The sequence below is a fragment of the Rhamphochromis longiceps genome, linkage group LG16 (assembly GCF_057381845.1).
Source record: "Rhamphochromis longiceps isolate RC_006_pf linkage group LG16, R_longiceps_female_GT1.1, whole genome shotgun sequence".
NCBI classification, from domain to species: Eukaryota; Metazoa; Chordata; class Actinopteri; order Cichliformes; family Cichlidae; genus Rhamphochromis; species Rhamphochromis longiceps.
In genome coordinates this window covers 27,426,142-27,447,845 of record NC_140572.1, presented here as the reverse complement: position 1 = coordinate 27,447,845, position 21,704 = coordinate 27,426,142, and the positions used below count along the sequence as shown (strand labels likewise).

Below are 21,704 nucleotides of genomic sequence, written 5' to 3'. Positions count from 1 at the left end.
CCAATATAGGGGTTTGGCTCCAAAACGATTAACAGGAGACCATTAAAAAAAAACAATATTGTTAATATAATACTTAAACTGTGATTATAAGGCGCTTTTTTTTTTTTTTTCTTCTCCCCCACAGTTTCTCTTTGATGTCTTTTTGTCCCTGATCAAAAAAGGAAAGAATATCAGCATAGCGTCAGTCATGCCCATAAAACCCAGGATCCCTCCCAGGGCCCAGGTAGAGTATTTCACCCAGGTTGAGCAGGTTCAACTTCAAATATTCTGAACATAAGAGACTTTTATATCAGTCATTTAGTGGAACCTGCTGTTTAAATGGTGCCAATCACACCTTTTTGTGTCGACGCAGGTTTCAAAGGTGCTTGTATTGGGTTCTGGTGGCCTCTCTATTGGTCAGGCTGGTGAGTTTGACTACTCTGGATCTCAAGCCATCAAGGCCATGAAGGTCAGAGCATCTGGATGAATTAATCATTTCTGTAGCCAATTAATAATACTTTAATATGGTTGTGAATGAAGGCATAGAAGTGTGTTTCATGTGACTTTATGTGTGAGAGTCAATGCAGACGTTTTTTTTTTTTTTTTTAAAGTGATGTGATGATCCAATTTGTCTGCATTTTAATTCATGGACTTTTAAATGTGTCATTTATTCTGCTATACTGTCCTTATATTGGGTAGTTAAGATGCTGTAGCTTATTTCATCGATGAGCTTGGCAGCTTTTTCCCTAATTACGTGGAACACTGGGATTTTAGTTTATCTAATTAAGATCTAAAAATGCTGAGCAGGCCCAGTTGATTGTGATTTTCTTTTTTAATCAATATGGCAAGATGAGAATATTTAAATGATAATGAAAGATGGTTCATTATTTGGACACAGATGCAGGAGATTCACTAGCTAATACTGCTCAATGGGCAACTGTGACTAAACTTGCATTTGGATTAAGCTCTGTGAAAGAAAAAAAAAAAAAAAAGGCAAACGTAAAAGGAGTTTTTCATGGACAGAGCACATTTGATAACTGCAATTCTTGTGCATTATAGTTGGTATGCATTGAAAAAACAGTAAATCCTCCTTAGATAACTGTGACTTTTTGATAATTGCATAGGGACCAACACTATAGTACTGCATAAACCGCTCACTTCAAGAAATAAAACATATTTGAGGAATTAGTGGAATTAAAAAAAAACAAAAACAACAGGCAGTGATCTGCAGAGATGTGAAAAAGGTTTATACCCAGATGAGTTCCGTGGCGGCCTGAGTGCTTGACCCCAACAATGACAGCATTTGGTGCCACCGTGCTTATACTGTGGGGGGCCGTTTCGTGCCATAGGTTAGCTCCACTTATCCATTACAGGGAATGGTCACTGCAAATGAAAACAAAGTTGTCCTGAGTGACCCCCTTTATCCTTGGATGTAACATTTTTATTCTTGTGTAAATACTCTCTTCTATGATGACATAGGGCACAGCAATATGAATTTCATGCTGTGATATTTGCAGTCAGTAGATCTTAACCCAATTAAATGGCCACAGGACATTTTGACCAACCTGTTAGAGGTCAGCCTGTAAAAGGAATATCTTTTAAAGGAATGATTTTCCTTCCCTCTGTAGCATTCCAGAGACTTGAAAAATAAATGCCAAATTGCATTGATGCTGTTGTGCTGTGTCTTAGGTGTTTGCTTTTACTGTAATTTGTCACTATCTCTGGGCCCCATGTTCCAATTTTTGAATGGACTTTTATGAAAAATAGAGGGAATCATTTTTTTAATATAAAGTTTGGTATAATAAAATATAAATGACAGCAATATGACAATGATAAAATTAATGAGGACTGAATTCTATTTAGCATTTGAATTGGGGCACAGAATTGAGCAGAGCTGCTAATGTTGTTAGTAACACTTGCCTCTTGTATCTGAGATATGTGACAGGCCTGGAAAACACTTTAGAACATCTAAAATGTCAGACATGATGTAAAAGTGTCCCTGAAGGCTTTTTGTCATGGGTGAGTTTGCTTTTAATAATTTCCCTTGCGGTCATACAGGAGGAAAACCTGAAGACTGTGCTCATGAATCCAAACATAGCCTCCGTTCAGACCAATGAAGTGGGCTCCAAGCAGGCTGACTCAGTCTACTTCCTGCCTGTAACGCCAGAATTTGTAACAGAGGTCATCAAGACAGAGCGTCCAGACGGCATCCTGCTCTCGATGGGTGGACAAACTGCACTCAACTGTGGTAAGATGTGCACAGTTGCTTGATTAGTACGTGTAACTGACCAAAGGGAATGAAAAATGCAAATGTGTCCCTTTGAAATTCAGTTCAAATGTTACGTCTAAGTCTTCTATTATATTAAAAACCTTTTGTATTATATATTTTATATTATATTAAAAATCTTTTACCTTAAAAAGGTAAAACATATATAATAGATATAATATAAATGTGTTATATATACATATGTGTGTAATTTATTTAGACATCTTTTTTTTTTGTGTGTGTGTGTTTAACCATGCATCTTTAATTTGTTTTCAGGGGTAGAGTTATTCCAGCGTGGGATCTTGGACCAGTATGGGGTGAAAGTCCTTGGAACCCCTGTGGAGTCCATAATGGCAACAGAGGACAGGCAGCTTTTTGCTGACAAACTAATGGAGATCAATGAGAAAATTGCACCTAGTATTGCTGTTGAGTCGGTAAGGACCAATGTCCAGTTGCCGAAAAAAGTGTTCTTGAGCGATACGTTTGGTAACTACGTATAGAAGATACTAAAATATCCTGTCAGCTTGTAGTCTACCACTAATTTCTTGATTCCAGCATTTTGTTAGTGTTAAAAAAAAGAAGTCATTGACATTACTTATATTGGAGGTCTTGTGTTTGTAATAGTTCTATAGTGGTTTAAAGCCCGTATCAACAGTTTTTGTTATGGGAAGCGTAACATTTATGTGCATCCTTCAGGTGTCTGATGCATTACGAGCAGCAGAGCAGATAGGCTACCCGGTGATGTTGCGATCGGCCTACGCTCTGGGGGGTCTGGGCTCTGGTCTGTGTGCCAATAAAGAAAAGCTGGAGGAAACTGCCCAGAAGGTCAGAAAAAGCAGACACTTATCAATAGCTAATGTTTTTTTTTTTTTGTTTTTTTTTTCCTCTCACTGGTCCTTTTTTTCTCCTGGCATTTAAGCAAACATTCAAAATCTTTTGTCCAAATCAATCAGAGCATTTATACCTAGGCTTACCATGTTTTTTCCTCTTTTTATACCTTTTCTCGAGTTTACAGCATGAACCTGCACAGAAATAATACCTTTTGAAATTGTTCAGATACATTTCTTTGGTCCTGTGCCAAGAAAGGAATAGTTTTCTGTTGCTAAGCAACATTCTTTTGTGCTCTTCCCCTTTTCAGCATTATGTCTGACAGCTCAATTGGTTCTAATCTATGATCACAGGCTTCAAAATGAACCGCTTGTGCCAGACTGTGTTAGATTGGTGCGTGCTTGCTTTTTTTTTTTTTTTAATTTTTTTTTTTTTATGCTTAATGTTTGTGCTCTTTTTAAGTATTTCTTTGAAGCTTACTTTAGTTATTTATTTATTTTTGGTTTCATTTGGAAGTTTCAATGGCAAGTGCATTGGTACCAATTATACTCAGCAGCTGTTCACCTGGTTTGTATCAAGGGCAGTTCACCAAGACAAGAATGCAAAACAAAAACCCCAAGGTAGACAGTCCTTTAACCTGGTCTGGCCTTGTCTGTTATCAAAAAGAGTTTGATAATTGTTTCGGTGCAAACTGTCCTAATAGATTACTACATTTAGTTTGATTCAACAAAGCATCTTAGCTATCGACAAACCAGAAGGACAGTTTGCAATGAAACAATTCTAACCCTTATTTTGATAACTGACAAGGACAGACCGGCTATAGGGCACATTTATCGCATTCTGAAAAGCATCTTCTCTGAGATTGTCACTGTGATTTGGAAGTTTGCATTACAAAGATAAAACACTATTTAAAAAGACCAAAAATCCTTACTACACAAAACACAAACTTTAGTTTGATACATTTCAGTATGGATGTCCTGCATTTACTTCTACTGCATTTACTACTACTAACTACTTAAACTACTAACTACTTAAACTTACTTACTTAAACTTTAATATATAGGTATTAATTTCTTTCCGCTTCAGTTTGATGATTGTAGTGAAACACACATCTAAATTGTTTAAGCTGTTTATGTATCGTAGGCTCTGGCCATGAGCAATCAAATCCTCGTGGAAAAGTCTTTGCTTGGCTGGAAAGAGGTGGAATACGAGGTGGTACGAGACGTTGCTGATAACTGTGTCACCGTCTGCAACATGGAGAACTTCGATCCACTGGGCATCCACACAGGTAGGCACTAATCTGTGGCCCTTTTCAAACCATGAAAGGCTCTTTCTTATTATTTTTGTGAAAAATTTTTTATTTGTTTCTCTCTCAATCTCCATATCTTTGAGCACACTTCACCTGTCTTTTGAGGGTTTTTTATTTTTTATTTTTATTTTTAAATTTTATTAAATTTAAAGCTTCTGCAGAAGGATCATTGTGCTCTGACACACAAATTATTATGTGCAGGTCGATAAAGAACTGCACTCAGAGGTATTTACTGGTACTCCATTGGGAGCCAGCACAATAAGGACATACTGACCTTGAAGCTGGACAGTTACAAGAGCACACTGGTTGAAACTAACGACACAGTTGCTCCCTATTCACCTGGCATAAACGTAAAACATTGACGCAATGACAAAAGAGAGATATTTGTTTCCCCAGATTATTGATGAATAAAAGAAACTAAAGATAATCAAATTTCTGAGAGTAAACAAATTAGAAGTTAGTTCAAGTTAAAGTTCGGTTGGTTAACTGTTTTCTCCGGCTTAGTTCAGAGCCGGGCTGAGATGTGTAGCAATCACTGGGTCTTCACTTAGGGATTATGCGGTCTGCAGGCCTCAAATTATATTATTGTAGTCATTCAGGTAGTTTGGCACTCTAGCCAGATTTGATGGAGCAATGCTGGTCGGCAGCAAGCAGCTGTTGGTCACTGGATAATTTGTACATATGCCTTTATTGGTTGTGATCCAATAAACTGAAGGTAAATGAACAATTTGACATACAGTGAGTTGTATAAAGAATAACATTTTAAATTTACTCTTGCTCACCAGCTCTCTCTCGCTCCCTCACTCTCTCTCTCACTCTCTCTCTCGCTCTGCCTATGAGATCAACCAACACATGTAGCTCAAATCAAAGCCTCTGTGAATTCTCATGGTTCAGTCACGGTTTATCTTAAAATAGTTATGCATGTCTTTGGAATTACAGCAACATAATTTTATTGTATTTTATGTTCATTTTCTTTTTACTCTTGGTAGTAATATATGGTAGTGTAAATTGGTAGTGATATACTGAAATATATAAAGAATTGTAGGGACTGGCAGGATTACAGAAATATTAACCATTTTAATAGAAAAATTGCAAAATAAGACGACGACGACGACGACGACGACGACGACGACGACGACGACGACAACAACAACTTAAAGCCAATGCAGTCTGTCCACTTGTGGTATGCAGGCTTATGTTGGGTGCATAAACAGATGTCTGTGTTTGCGCAGCTCTTTATTGACCTGCACATACTTTGCGTGTCCATTCACGCTGATCCTTCTGCAGAATTTGGGCGGATCCTCCCAAATTCCATTGCAATTCAGATTTGTCACTTGAGATTATCCTAAGGCCAATCTTGTGGTGTGCTAGTTTATAAGATTAAGGTGTTTTATCCTTTCATTTTACCTTGCCGTACTGAAGTGCAAGCAGTGTTCTTCATGCTGTCTGAGCTGTCGCAGGAAGTCTGATTTTGATAACCTCTGTACATTTGCCTGTCATTTATTTTATTTTTTTCCCACGCTAGATTATGCAAATACCACATGTTACATGGATTTATTTTTTTTTTTTTTTTGTGATTAGTGTGATTTAGACTCATTCTCTATGCATGGTAGTTCTGATTACCATATTACTACTTTTTTTTTTTTTTTTTTTTTTTTTTTTCCCCCCCCATTTATGATTGACTAATTTTCCTGTACTTCCTGTGGTGGTGGTGTTGTTGTTGGTGTGTGTGTGTGTGTGTGTGTGTGTGTGTGTGTGTGTGTGTGTGTGTTTATTTATTTATTTATTTATTTATTTATTTTTATTTTTCTCCTCCTCCCACCTCTTAAACATCACAGTCAGATTTTCCAGGTCCTCTGGCTGTTCCTTTCCATGTGGATCCATAATGCATACACACGTCCCAAACTAACAGAGTACTGGTGTTCTACAGATCATTTTATAGTTATGCTTATGCAATTAGATGCAAAACACGTGTGATTTACATTTAGCATGAGATGATGTATGATTGTAACTACAGGTGTGTAATTTGAATTGATAAAAAAAACAAACACTCCCTTTGACAATTCAGAAGTGATTGTCATTGGGAGGTGATACAATTTTTTTTTTTTTTTTTTTTTTTTTGAATCACTGACATTGAAGTGAAAATGCACGGTGGTGCACTCAGTTGTAGACGTTCTGCAGAGCTGTTGTCCTTGTCCTGTTTTGGTAGGAGAGCACAGAGTATCAATATTTTGAGGGAAAAAAAGTGTTGGGTTTGAGTTTTGCTCTTATTGCCAGCATTAAGGCTGGTTTAAGTGCTTCTCACAAAGTCCACTGTATAAACAGGCAAACAGGTGTGTTTTCAATTTAAGACACACTTTTTTTGGTCACATGGCTTTTTTGTTTTCCTCTAAAAATGAATAAGGAAAAACATGAGATGACTGTAAATAATTTTTACAGTCTCTAATGTTTTAAAATTATTGTATGTAAAAGTTTCTCTAATTTAAAAAAAAAAAAAGAAAACAACCCCGCTACAACCACTCCATGGCTTTTAAGTGACACGTTTACTTTTTCTGTCACTTTCACTTAACTAAAGCCAAGTTTAGATATATATTTATTATTCGTTAAAGCGAATCTTAGTCTGAACAACACTTCTTTTACAGGTGACTCCATTGTGGTGGCACCAAGCCAGACATTATCCAATGAGGAATACCATATGCTCCGTGAAACTGCTATCAAGGTGGTACGTCACCTTGGCATTGTTGGCGAATGCAACATCCAGTATGCCTTACACCCATCTTCTTTGGAGTACTGCATTATTGAGGTGAATGCACGGCTATCGAGAAGCTCAGCTCTTGCATCCAAAGCAACTGGGTAAGTTGACACCTGAAACAGGCTCTTTTAAGGCAGAGTTATGAACTCATGCGGCAGAAGATAAAAATGCACGTTAACACATCAAGAGATCTTAGATATTTATGTATGACAGACTATTGAGGTAATAAAACAATAATTTTACACTGTACTCACTTTTTAACCCTTTTTTTTTTTTTAAACAAATTATGTTTGATAAAATATTCTTGCACTTTTGCCCATCGTTATTTGATTTTGGTCTCCCTGCACTCCGGTTCTGGTTTCAGTTACCCCTTGGCATTTGTGGCTGCTAAGCTGGCTCTGGGAATCCCCCTGCCTGAGATCAAGAATGCTGTATCAGAGAAGACCACAGCCTGCTTTGAGCCCAGTTTAGACTACATCGTCACCAAGATTCCTCGCTGGGACCTCGACCGCTTTCACGGCATGTCTCGTGAAATAGGCAGTGCCATGAAGAGTGTAGGAGAGGTGGGGCTAAACATTTAACCGCTCACTCGGTTACTCAGCGTTCTGGCAAGCCAATTATTCCATCGTGTGTTTTCTTCCTTTGCATCCAGGTGATGGCAATAGGCCGTACGTTTGAGGAGAGTATGCAGAAGGCCTTAAGGATGTGCCATCCATCAGTAGATGGCTTTGTGCCCCGGCTGCCACTCAAGAAGCCGTGGTCCGACACCCACGATCTAGAACAGGAGCTGGCTGTGCCCTCTAGCACCCGCATCTTCTCCCTCGCTAAGGTACAATTATTCTTCATTACATTAATAATAAATGACACTCACTATAGTTTGCTCATTAAAATCACATTTTGTAGTGTTGCTGAAAAAAAAGTCCCTGCATGCCTAGCTATGAATGCTTAATCCTGTGGCTGTACTCGTCATTTAAATTTCGATTCAGTTAAACAGAGCTGACAGTAGGGCTCTTCAAATATATTCCAGAGAGAGGAAAGATGCATCGCGCAAACATATACTGCTATGTGTCTGTAGCTTTCCTCATAGAAGCAGATGAAGGTGAGACAGCACTTATAAGCACAGGGTTGAGCTTTATTTTTCAGGCACAAAGATCTTACAAGGTGAAAAACATTTATGGCTCCAGCATATGAACATGTTTTTCATCACCGGTGTAGATGGATCAATTTCCTTAAGTATTGAATGAGATAATTGAGGTGGTGACAGCGTCAGGGATTGATTGATCCACATTTGATCTCTAGTCTGTTACATGAGTCTGTAATGCTGCGGGGTGGTAAGCATAGCTACTGTCACTCAAAGCTAAACTGCCTGCTATCCACATGATCTCAGACTGTTAGAAGCTCAAACAGTTTGAATGGTTTTAGTTTTACACCTGTACATCTTGGGGACATTTTCTTTGTTGTGTGTAAAGCAAAAAACAAATTGCATCAACTGTAAGAGACTTACAGCCAGATGTAAAGGTCCAAGACACGACACATTGCAACACAACACAGTAACTTAACTTAGTAATAATGAAATGTTAACATCATGTTATGATGTAATCTTGTTTTCTAAATTCAAACGTACCTTTACCATTAAAGACTGTCCTTTTTAATTTTTTTTATTTTTTTGTGTATATTCATAGCACTCCTTCTTACGCGTTGGTCAATTATCAAAGTTGTTCATCTTCCCTCAAGTGTTGCTGGAGTTCCTGCTTTGTGAATTCTTTCATCCTCTCCATGCACCTTGGAAGCAGGTGAAGTTGTGCCAGAATTTTTTTGCTGCGCTTTAGTCTGTTTGTCCAGGACCTCAGCAGCCTGAATCTTACCAGACGGCAGCAGCTTAAACACCCAGTGTCCTAGGTATGCACAGTCCTGTAGGATGCTGCGTGCCCTCTTGAGACAGCGAGTGCTGTACAGATCCTTCGGGAAGGGAAGAGGATGCCTAATGAGTTTTTTGGGCCATATTAATGACCTTCTGGACTGCCTGTCTGTGTGCCATAGTGCAGCTGGAGAACCACACAGATGTAGTATGTCAGCACACTTTCAATGGAGCAGTGGTAGAAGACGCTCAGCAGCTCCTTCAGGTCCATTTTTCTGAGGATTCTCAGAAAGTGGAGACGCTGTTGGGCTTTCTTCAAAACCACAGAGGTGTTTGAGCTCCATTGGAGGTCTGGGTCTATGTGCACACCCAGGAACTTGAAACTGGAGACCCTTTCCACACACTCCCCATTGATGCTGACAGGCTGCAGCTCAGACTTCCACCTTCTAAAGTCAACTACCAGTTCTTTTGTCTTGGTGGTATTGAGGTCCAGGTTGTTGTCTACACACCAGTCTGACCGCCTCTGAACCTCAGCTACGTACGCCGTCTTGACACATCAACTGTTAGGTGAGCAGTTCTCAGTGCTTCACTGCAAATGTAATATAACTATACTTTTGTTATTCCTAAGTGTTTTTGTCTGCATGCACAAATGCAACAACTGAAAACATTCTTTTTTTTTTTTCTACTTTTGGCATCCTTGCTTCACGATGTACTACATTCAAGTGCGTGTAGGGTATAGATGACTTTCCAGCCTACATAAATTTTGCAAGGCATCCCAGCCTGTTTTGGAAATGACTATATTGGTCTGCTCTTTGTAGGTATTTCTCATGGTTGATAACTTGGTGCACCAGATGGTTTGTTACAGATAACCTTGGACTTTCTGGCAAGTTGTCCTTGGAAACTGTTTGTATGTGTGCGCAGATTTTTAAGATTTATTTTTTGGCTTTTTGCATTTATTAGATAGTGACAGTTGGAAGACAGGAAGGTAGGAAGAGCGAGAGGGGGACGACATGCTGTAAATGACCTGGGGCGCTGCTGTGAATAAAAAGCTTTCAGTACAAGGAGCTTGCACACTATCAGCCTGACACTTTAGACACTTTATTTCAGATAAAATACTTATTTTTCTTTTAGATGAAATGTTGCAATAATACTCTGTATTGTTCATGCACTTGATTTACTTATAATACACTAGAGATCACTGGGTTATTGGTTGCGAGGTTTTTCTCATGAGCAGCCGATCACAGAATAAAATCAAATTTTAAAACTCTGACCAATTAAACACATGTCCGAGTTTCGTAATAGTCGTAACAATGGAAGATCATGATGATCCCGTTCTTTGTTTCTTGCTTTTACTTCTCAGGCCCTCTACAGTGGCATGATGAGTGTTGATCAGATCCACCAGCTGACAGCCATAGACAAGTGGTTCCTCCACAAACTTCATGGAATAACAAACGTGGAGCAACATCTTGCAAACTACAACAGGTAAAGCATGCGGAGTGTTTATTCAAGTAACTTGAACTTACTTAAATAGATATGTACATTTAATAAAAAATTTTTTTTTTAAAAAAAGTAGATGTGCCGTCTATTTGTTTATGGGTGTGGATAGAAACATGAAAAACTGTGCCCACAAATTAGATAAGCCCCAGTCTCTTTAGTCTCTGTGTCTGTCTCCTTTCATTCTTTCTCAGGGTTCCTCGCAACTACCTTTCTCCCCCTCTTTCTCTTTCCTGTCCTTCTGCCCTTCAGCTCTTACCTGGACAGCCCAAATCCAAGCCTTTGTGAATTATCATTGCTCAGCCACAGGTTACCTGGTGCTTTCTTCCGACTCTGCTGTTTAATAATTAATAGCTGGCCGTTTGGTGGGCACCCACTGCTACAGCCTGACACACGGCGTGTTGTTGTAGTTTTCACTTCTTCTGGAGCAGGGGACATGGGGATGGGCAGAAAATGTTAGTCTGCTGCCAGACTGATGGAGTATGGTGCTGAGCACGGGTGGGCTTCATGCTCTGCTGCTCAGCAGTCTTTGTGTGCGTAAGAATTTTTTTCCTCTAGATTGAAGGGTAATTACAATTAAATCACAAGGAAAAAATATAATACAACATATTTTAATCCTTATTTGTACACTGCATCACGTACTGCACGCTCTCTTATTTGGTCAGCTGGCTTAGTGAAAAAAGACACACTGGCTGCATAATGTAACTCTGCAGTCCTCTAAGGAGGAGTCGGGCTCAGACAGAACATGTTGAGACTTCTGCAAAAGTTGCTACATTACGCATTATATGCTTTTATGCAATGGTGTTAACATTTCCAAAGAAAGCTTACTTTTGACCATTTGTTCTATTTTTCCAAAGTTGTTTGCACAAGTCAATATGAATATAGTATTGAGTCCTTTTTTTTTATTGGTACTTGCATTTCTATAAATTAAAATTGCATCATGCTGCCATGGATACCTGGGTAGGGATGGGTATTGATAAGATTTTAACGATTCCGATTCCATTTTCGATTCTGTTTAACGATTCGATTCCTTATCGATTCTCTTATCGATTCTTTTTTTTTTTTTTAAAAGGAGAACACTAAAGTCGATTAGCTTAGAACTTTGTTTTATATCTTCTCTTTGAACAAGATAGAAATTTAGGAGTAACATGGCCTTACAAACCCAACAGTGAGATCTTAAGAGATCCAGCCTACGGCTCTTCAATGGGGTGTCACAGGGTCCCCAGGGAAAAAAAATGTATATGTAAAATAATAAAATAAATATTCTCCTGTAGCAATAACAAAGTTTAACATAAATTATTCTGTAGCAATTACACAAGAATATCCAGTAATGTCCTGCCTACAATTAAACACATTCACTTACCAAAGTGAAATCGGGGGCATGTGCTGTGGCAAATGGGTGCAAGCCTTTGACCACAAACTTAGTCACTGCTCGGTGACATTCGTCTATCCTGCCTGAAAGGAGACGCTACCGGTAGACTGCAGCGAGAACTGCCAGCATCTGAGCCAGCCAGACTCTGTCTCTCTCATCATGGTTATCTAAATGCAACGCACAGTAATAGCAGGTTTTGTAATAAGGTAAATCGCGCTAACATAATATGCAATGCTAATTGATTAGTTACCTGCAGTATTAACGGGAGAGGACGTGGAAACGCTACCGCTGCTGCTGGGTTGAGCTTCGCTAGTCCGGAGCGGATCAAAAACACGACATTCGTTGAAAGCAATCGCGTGTTTTTTGAGCAAATGCTTTTGCATATTCGTAGTGTTTCCTCCCTTTGATGAAATCTCTACTTTGCAAGTATTGCACGTTGCCCTGTTGTCATCCTTTCTCATAAAGTGTAACCAAACTTTTGAGCGTTTGTGCCGCTCAGGCGCCGTGTTTCCTACTGGGTAAAAGACGCTACTCAACGTGATGACGTCATTCGGGGCGACTGGAATCGATAAGGGAATCGTTTTTAAAAGTGGCAAACGATTCCAAGGAATTGAAACAGTGGGAACCGGTTCTCAACAAGAACCGGTTTTCGATACCCATCCCTATACCTGGGTATAGATAAACCACAGACAGTCCCTAGCAATTTAATGATTTATGCACACAAATGTAAATATAATCATTTAAAAGTTTAAACTTCAAGGGAAAGTGAGTTTTTAAAACATATTGTGTGTTCATGTGTCTTTGCAATATGTCAGAATACATAGCAACTTTCTATTCACACATAGCCGCAATGGCTCCGGGCAAGTATATGGTGGAGTGTTTTATTTGTGCGCGATGGTCTATTCACATCGGTTCATGGCATGCGAGGGGCTTTCTTCATTCTTTAAACTGCTTTTCCAGACAAAATTGCTCACAACACAGCCAAGCTTTGGGATCAAATGTCTTTCCTTTGATTCTGACTTGCCGCTCCCGTTTCTTGGGTTTGTTATTTCTCAGCAAAGCCACGTGCAGTGGGAGTTAAAACACACTTGACATTTCCAATATTGTTACGCTATAAGGTTATAAATAATTCAGATAAGGAGCAGGAAGAAAAGGCAGTGGTTTACCAGGAAAATAGAATCCCTTATTGTCTCTACCTTGAGTTAAAGAAATACTGCTACATTTGCTTGTTGCTTTGTATGTGGGAATTGGATGATAAAGTCAATATCAACTTTATAGCAGCATATTCATCTGTTCAGTTTAACTCATTACTGAATCAGGAAGCAAATGGAAGTTTGCATACCTCCTAAAAAGAATACTTTCAACACTTACAATGTGGTGTTTTTATATTATGTTTTTTTTTTAATGTGTGGAATGTTGTATTGTTTTAATAAAGTTTAATATTTTATCATGCACTGGAGCGGTTTTACCTACCACCTCCTCTGTCATTTTACTGCAGTAATGTTGCAATTATAGTTCATGTTTTAGATTGGTTTTTAGCTGGCTAGAAAATTCAATACAACATGTAAACAAAACAAATTTAAAAGGACCATTTTTCCTTGAGTACTTACTAATAACAGAATCCGTCACACTACCTCAGATCTTGTGATAAGCTAACAGAGTCATGGTAAAAAAGTTCATTCTCTTTAAATTCTAAGGTTTTGTGTCAGGACATATTTTGAATTCTCCCCAGACAGTTTTAAAATTGGGTAAATGCAACCTCAGATGAAATACAAATCCAAAAAGAAACTGAATAATACTAAATATATTACTTTGCCATTGCACATGATTATTGGTCATCATCAGGTGTGGCCGAATCTATGAAGTTTATAAAACAGTTTATAAAACCTGTGGACAAACCTGTATGAAAGCAGTTTGCAGGTCTGGACCATTCAGAGGTGTGTGTGTGTGTGTGTGTGTGTGTGTGTGTGTGTGTGTGTGTGTGTGTGTGTGTGAACAAGGACGAAAGACATCAGCAATGATGTGAAAGAGTCAACCTTTGCTGCCCATCAATCTGGGAAGGGTTACGTGGCTGTTTGACATTCATTTTCTTACAGTGAGAATATTCACAAGTGGAAAATTATTTCAGCAAAAAAACAGAACAAAACAGTGGAGTGGACGTACTAGCAAATTCAAAGGTCAGACCGTGCAATGCTCAGAAAAACTGGAAAATACCCAAGAGCTGCATCTTAAGACTCTACGGGCCTCATTTAGCATGCTAAATGTTAAAGTTCATGACAGTACAATTAGGGGAAAAAAAAAAACTGAACAAGTATGGCTTTTTAGGGAGGGTTGCCAGGGGAAAGCCTCTTCTTTAAGTTTGCATGTAAACACACCACAAGACAAGGAACAATGTCCTTTTAGGAAATGAAACCAAAATGGAGATATTTGTCTATAATGCACAGCACCACATGCAGAGAAAACAAACAAATAAAACCCATATTGGTATAAACTACTCATACCAGCTGTCAAGAGTAGTGGTGGGGGGCTGATGATTAAGGTTTGTTTTGGAGCCACAGTACATGGACATCCACGAGCACCTTTTGTGTACCAAAGTATTCTAGAGTCAATTATGACCTCTATTGGACAGCTAAAACTGGTCATGCAAGAGAACAAGTTTGCCAAGCATACTAGCATATTTACAGAATGGCTGAAAAAGAAAAGGGTCGAGGTGTTATAATGGCCCAGATTCAACACTCAACCTGACTTTAAGAGAGCTGTGTAAAAACAAATACCCAAAAGCCCCTATGAACTGAAGTAACATGGTAAAGATAATGTGAGAGGAGAATGACGGAACGGACCACATCTTCCAAACTTTAACACTACGCAGCTGCGCCACAAACCGCGCCACAAACCACGCCCCGCAACAGATGAGTGGGCAAAAGTTTCTGCACAATGATGTGAGAGACTAGCAGTCACACAGAAAATGATTACTGACAGTTATTTCTGCTGAAGTTGGCTCTACAAACTATTGAAGCACGAGGTGTACTTATTATTTCTTATTCATTTTTTCCCCCTGAATTTTGGTTTAGTGTTTGTCTAAAAAAAACATTGTAATGTGTCATGATTTCACACATCTCAGGTTGCCTTTACCTCATCTTTAAGACCTGATATGGACTAAAGAGAATTTTTGTCTTAATGTGTAAAACATTGCTATTGACAGACTATAAACTGTTTTACCATCACAATAGGTAGTATGCCAACTGATATAAATTCTTTTATCAAAATTATTTTAAAAGGATTATTATTATTAAAGAGGATTTATTGTATCAATAGAAAATTGATATGCAGACTATCAGTGCAAGTAAATTGTGCAAGGCATGGTATCACTTAATAAGTAAAAATGTAAATAAACAAAGGAATAAAAGAGATCTTATTCCTTTCTCAGACGTCGCTCTACGGGTTGTATTCCTGATTGACTTTTCTGCACACAAACCACATACTCGCCTTACCACGATTCAGAATTCACCTTCCGATTCCCAACTTTATTCCCACTGCTATTTATCTGTGTAACCTTACAGCTCACGTGGAAGTTTTATTGATTCAAATGGGTTTTAAATGGCTGCACTTGCCAGCCTAATGCTCCCACAACTTTGCACCTTGTTTGTCAATTTGTTATTGATTGCTCTGAGGTGGACGCTTCCCTGTGGTCTCCGCTGCTGGGTAAGTGAGCTAGTCATGACCCACTTACTCGATTCACCTTCTTATTTCTATGGTTCTATGGACGTTTTCCTCTTTTTCTCATACTAATGTCTGGCATTTGCAGGGATTCACACTTAAAATGCATCAAACTGTGGACAGTCTTTAAGATTCAGAATGGTTAGCAAAATTGCCTAATTACCTCTGCTGATTATCTTTTCCCACAGTGGCACAGTCCCCAAGGGGATGTTGCTAAAGGCCAAGCAGGATGGCTTCTCAGACCGGCAGGTTGGTCAGATTCTAGGCTGCAATGAGGGAGTAGCAAGAGAGCTGAGGCTCAATTATGGCATCAGACCTTGGGTCAAACAGGTGAGCATTACTGGGCTGATCCTTTTAGTAGAGACCAGATGGGCTCAGATAACTGACTCTGGCTAATCGATATATACACACACCTCAACAGAGAAGTATCCTCTGGCTACAAATATATTTAAAAGATAAGCATAAAAAGTGCATATAGCGAGAGAGTCAGTAAAGTTGTCTTTGCATCTCAGTCTGTATTGACATGTCCTTTGTCCAAATTGTATTTCTTGAAGCAGGTGACTAAATTATTAACATCTGCAAATCCAATTCACCAGCCTGGCATGAAATCTGTTTTTTACAGGGCTGGGACAACAGCAGAGTTCATAAGCGTAAAGGGATGAAGCTGTATCAGCTTCAGAGGCTAACTTTTTAGTAGTCCAAATTTATTTTTATTTAATACATCATCAGCTAGTACATGTTCTGTCTTTAACCACATACTGAAGTTAATACACATGATAATCTGTAATTATGCGGTATCGTGGTAAACCTCGTAAAAATGAGCAAATTTCTTCGTTCTGGAGAGAGTCTGCATGCTCTTCAAATGCTTAAACTGGTTTACTCCCATTTTGGCCATTATGATTACATTATAGAGTAGAGGGGCTCAGAGTAGAGCAGCTGCTGCTCCACATCGAAAGGACCCAGCTGAGGTGGTTCGGGCATCTGACAAGGATGCCCCCTGGGCGCCACCTGGGTGAGGTGTTCCAGGCATGTCCCACCGGGAGGAGGCCCCGGGGCAGACCCAGGACACGCTGGAGAGATTACATCTCTCGGCTGGCCTGGGAACGCCTTGGTATTCCCCCGGACAAGCTGGAGGAGGTGGCTGGGGAGAGGGAGGTCTGGGCCTCTTTGCTTAGGCTGCTGCCCCCGCGACCCGACCCCGGACAAAGCGGATGACGATGGATGGATGGATGGATGATTACATTATAGAGTAGTAGTTGAGTTATTTATTTATTTAAATGCCCCATTTTTAACATTTTGTTTTCTCTCATCTTAGATTGACACTTTGGCTGCAGAGTACCCAGCAATGACCAACTACCTGTATTGTACTTACCACGGTCAGGTATGTGGTCTCGGAAAAACAAAGTCGTTTGTAAATATACAATTATTGAATGTATAAAATTGAATTACTGTATCTCTTACTATGTGAGGCACACAGTTTATTTGTTTGCCTACAAACTTTTTTCACTATCAGGAGTTGAATAGACAAAATGAACACACAGGAACATCTTAGGCCCGTGAAGGTTCTTATCTAAATCTGATATTATGATGTCATCGTGTGGCCTGGTAGGCATCTACAAAAATGGGCTAAAATTACCCATTTGTAGCATTTACCCACCTTGAATATGTTGTAAAAGCACATCATTTTAATTTTAAATCCACAAAAATATATAATTATATCACTATGTTGCCTAGCATCAACCTAACAATAGAATAAAATCACAGTCCAAACAATACTGTAGCATGACCAAACACTAGTATATTTACTAGTAAATGCACATATTAATCCACTGGCTGACTTTCTTATTTGTTTTGAGAAGACAATGAAAGAAAATTTGGCAGCAAAAAAAGGCTAAAACATGGTTTATGTATGCAAGAGTCTATCGTTGATTTGTCTGCTTCACTAGGAGCATGATCTGGACTTTAAAGACCAGGGAATTATGGTTCTTGGTTGTGGACCCTACCACATAGGTGAGTGTAATAATAAACTGTTTGTTTGTTTGTTTGTTTGTTGCGATATGTGATAATAAAAATAGCACCATTACTTCTAAGATGTACATTTTTCATTATTTCTCTTGTCTAGTGTTTTTTACCCAGAAGGGATATAACTGAAACTTGCTGCATTTTGTTTCAAGTTAAAACTTTGTAGGATGAAATTTTGAAATTGTGATCTTCCTTTGATGGCCAACCTATTTATCAACCATTTGACCACCAGGCAGCAGTGTTGAGTTTGACTGGTGTGCGGTGTCCAGCATCAGAGCCTTGAGACAAATGGGCAAGAAGACAGTTGTAGTAAACCACAACCCAGAGACGGTCAGCACAGACTTCGATGAGTGTGATCGCCTTTACTTTGAAGAACTGACCCTGGAACGCATTCTGGATATCACCCAGCAGGAGGTTAAAACACTACCGAACACGTGACTTTTTTCATTTGTGGAAATTCAAACAAAATACACATATTTCTCTACTTTTTGTAAACGAACAAATATTTTAATGCAATACAATTAAGACACTGTCCAAACCAAACATACTACAACTTTAAATGCTGAATTACTGAAAATACCAAAGATAAATGTACTGCCCTGCTTTGATCTAAAACTCTAAGCCTATCACAGCTCAGTGTTGAGGCAGTAGACCCTGGGCAGGTCACCAATATGTTAAAGGGTTTTGTCAATGAAAACGATTATATTCATATGTAAACTGTGGAATCTGATTTAAATATTGCATTGCAACCAATTTAAATTTCCCATAAACAGAGTTATATTGATTAAGTACATGATGCATATTTATTAAAGAAATCAATCTTGACAGCTATATCAAAGGCAGAGTGCACTCGTGGACTTAAATGTTTGCCCGATAATACTGGCAAGTAGATTTATAATCCGAGACCAGCACACAAGCACTCATATAATGGCATAATAACTTCTCTGCACTGCTGAAGAATAATTCTTTATTGAAAAATATATAGAAATCAAACATTAGCAGCATGACTGTGACTTATTACCATGGACTACCCACAGAGTAGATTGCCGCAGTGTTGGAGGAAAAATACCTTCTCTGCTCAGAGTGGCATGGATGAAACATAACCACCACTGTCTGAATTTTCTCTTATTCTTATATATGAATTCAGAAGACGGTTAAGCAAGCAGCTTTGTCACTCTTTATGTGTCACACCAATTTTTGCCTCAAAAACCAGCTTAACATAACTCTTTTAAATGGGGGGGGGGGAATTGGCAGTGAATGGACATTTTGCTTTTGTTGTTTTGCGTGGGTTTTTTTTTAATTTTTTTTTATATGTGTGTATGTGTGTATATAGAGATATAGATATCTAGATATAGATATCTATCTATCTCTGCTTTTGGTTTACATAATGCAACATTGCATAATGAAGTTTTTTTATTTTTTTTATTTTTATGGTTATTTCTGGATTTATTGGTTGATCTATGATCCTACTCTTAGTCATGACTAGAAGATGTGGGCAGTAACTGGAAAAAAAAAAAAAAAGATGGGTCATACAAGTGGTAGAGCTCAAGTTAGGGTGTGATGCTAGGTCTTTTAGGAACCTGGTCAGAGATGCTGCTGCTCCACATTACGAGGAAGAGCTGAGGTGGATTGAGAATCAGGACTAGGAAATCTTATCGGAGCCCACGTAGGTGATGTGTTTCAAGCATGCCTTACCATCAATAAACCCTAGGGCAGTCTGAGGGCACTATGGACTAACTTGGCCTTGGCAACTCCCAAGATGAGGTAGAAGCAGTGGCTAGGCAGGGGGAGATTTTTGGGGGCTCTGCGTAGACTCTTACCCCTGCAACCTGGACATGGAGAAGTGGTAAATGGTTGTTGGATTGATGATTTTATGAACAAAAACAAATGAACAGTGTATTGTGGACTTTTATAAATAAATTATTTGACAGTTAGCATCCTAAATGTAGCTCACTTCCATCTCCATATTTTTGTACTTGGAGTAAAAGTACTTTGCACGATTCTTAACTTTATATATCTTATACAGCCCCTCATCCTGTCTGAAATGAGCCATTTTGGCTCCCATTTAAGCCAACGTTCTTCTGGTTCATTGCCCTTTTGCAAACAAACAATTTGAACAACAGGTGGACAGGGTTACTGTGTCCCTAGCAAGAGCGATGCGCCCTCCGCCAGAGCGATGTGCCTGAGATGCCTATATTAAGGATGTCCCGACTCTTTGATGTCATAAAGATTCAAAAGTAGGAAAGGGGAAAAACTGCTTGAAAACTTTTGGCTCACAGACAGACCTCTTCATTTGGCTGTGTGTGTGTGTGTGTGTGTGTGTGTGTGTGTGTGTGTGTGGCGTAAGGTGACTCAGATGTTGTCAAAGAATATTCAAGGGCAACGTTTCCCTGCTATTTTCCGTGTATAGGTTTGTTGGCACCTGTGTATTTATGTTGTGTTCTGTGTTTGTATACTTACGTCCGCTGACTTTCCCTTGCAGGGGAAATGTAATCCAGTTAAAGTTGAGATGGGATCAGAGTGTGATTAAGTGTTTGTTTGTTCAGGGAGATAGCATTACCATCAATCCCTCTCTCACAGCTACAGTTTGTATATGTGTGTGTGTGATAAATATGGCATTAGAGCATGGAGATAAACCCTGGACAGGAGCAGGAGAGCAAGGCCATGAATAATGAAGAGATACAACCTGGCATTGCCATGGAAACAGCATCCCCCTTGGATCAGCTAGACAGGAAAAGGGGCTGCACGCTGTTATTAAAAGGAGCGCGCGCACGCGCACACACACACACACACACACACACACACACACACACACACACACACACACACACATCTATCTTCCCCGGTGATAACTAAACCCATGGCACGACCAAGATCAACTCTTTGTGCTTGTCTCATATTTTCACTGTGATCAGAGGTCAGAATAATTGAAAGTGGTTTCAGAATGTAGATCTTGGCTTATAGGCAGGGTTTCTCTCCTCCCGTCTTTTCTCCCCTCTTCCTCTTCTTGTTTTAGTATTCTAGTTGATTTAGTGCCTGCTCTCTTTTGCATTCTTCTTATTCTATTTACTCCTCTCCAGGGTTGCTCTGGCTGCATCGTATCAGTGGGAGGTCAGATTCCTAACAACCTAGCCGTCCCCTTGCACATGAGTGGGGTGAAGATTCTCGGGACGAGCCCCCTGCAGATCGACCGAGCTGAAGAGCGCTCAGTCTTCTCCAGTATCCTGGATGACCTCGAGGTTGCCCAAGCCCCATGGAGGGCCCTGAGCTCCCTGGTGAGAGGAAACTCGCAAATTCTGAATTATTGATGTGACAAAGTTGTATAGTAGTACAATGCTGGGATGCAGATTTTTCTCAGCAAACTCTTTACCTGTGGCCCAAGGATCAGTATTATACCATTAATTATTTCTGATAACGGGGAAAAAAAATCAAAATGTATTGAAAGAGGTTTTAATTTTGAGTTGGTGCTTATATATGAGACTTGCCCTAACACATAATGGCACTTCAAATACTAGTTAGCATTCTCAACTTCTTCTTTTTTTTCCCTTCAGTTTGTGTGGTACATGCTTTCTCTTATATTCACCATCACAAAATGCAAGAGTGACATTTGCGACTTGTAACTGCAGTTAACAATTTTGAGGCAAAGATTTTAAGACAATATTTTGAGTCAAGGCATGTAAAGACATTTACTTGTATACATTGCTAGATTTATTACAGCTCTGCTGTGGAAAGTGTGTTAATATTTTAGAGTTTTAGAGTCAAAACATGGTGTAAAACAGTTCCTGGAGAAACTGTAACAAGATTTTGCTTGTCAGCTGAGGCAGAGAACATAAAGTGATTGGAAATTTAGCGTTTTACTTCGTTTCTATAAGACGATCTTGATGGTTTACAGGGAACTCCTATGAATATCAATCATAGTGTTTGGATGAGAAATTTCAAAACTATGAAAAATATTAAGATCATCAAACCCCACACAGAGTGTACTGATGCACATATTTGACCATGGAAATGCCTTTTTTCTGATTTATCAATTAGCATTATTTTTTTATATTTAGAATTTTCTACACACATGCTTATTATTTCTAAAATATATTCCTTACAAAGGTA

The 21,704-nt window shown here is 39.0% G+C and overlaps 1 protein-coding gene and 1 long non-coding RNA gene across 5 annotated transcripts in view; one reads left to right on the top strand and one right to left on the bottom strand.

The window, feature by feature from the left end:
- The window catches only part of cps1 (carbamoyl-phosphate synthase 1, mitochondrial), a 64,865-nt gene that overhangs the window by 6,633 nt on the left and 36,528 nt on the right, over positions 1-21,704 (top strand). For all 4 annotated transcript variants that reach the window (XR_014907990.1, XM_085385427.1, XM_085385426.1 and 1 more), the window contains exons 12-26: positions 125-223; positions 353-448; positions 2,038-2,227; positions 2,522-2,679; positions 2,942-3,070; positions 4,217-4,361; positions 7,025-7,235; positions 7,499-7,697; positions 7,787-7,963; positions 10,353-10,474; positions 15,764-15,905; positions 16,891-16,956; positions 17,522-17,585; positions 17,830-18,011; positions 20,678-20,872. Coding sequence is in view for 3 of the 4 variants with exons in the window: in XM_085385427.1 (XP_085241553.1) it covers positions 125-223; positions 353-448; positions 2,038-2,227; positions 2,522-2,679; positions 2,942-3,070; positions 4,217-4,361; positions 7,025-7,235; positions 7,499-7,697; positions 7,787-7,963; positions 10,353-10,474; positions 15,764-15,905; positions 16,891-16,956; positions 17,522-17,585; positions 17,830-18,011; positions 20,678-20,872 (2,175 nt within the window). In the remaining variant the exon portion in view is untranslated. The remainder of the gene's footprint in view (positions 1-124; positions 224-352; positions 449-2,037; positions 2,228-2,521; positions 2,680-2,941; positions 3,071-4,216; positions 4,362-7,024; positions 7,236-7,498; positions 7,698-7,786; positions 7,964-10,352; positions 10,475-15,763; positions 15,906-16,890; positions 16,957-17,521; positions 17,586-17,829; positions 18,012-20,677; positions 20,873-21,704) is intronic.
- LOC146651298 (uncharacterized) lies at positions 1,231-12,417 on the bottom strand. The gene is made up of 3 exons (XR_014907991.1): positions 12,109-12,417; positions 11,850-12,025; positions 1,231-1,362 (listed from the first exon to the last, which is right to left on the bottom strand). It is a non-coding gene; the product is annotated as an uncharacterized LOC146651298 (long non-coding RNA).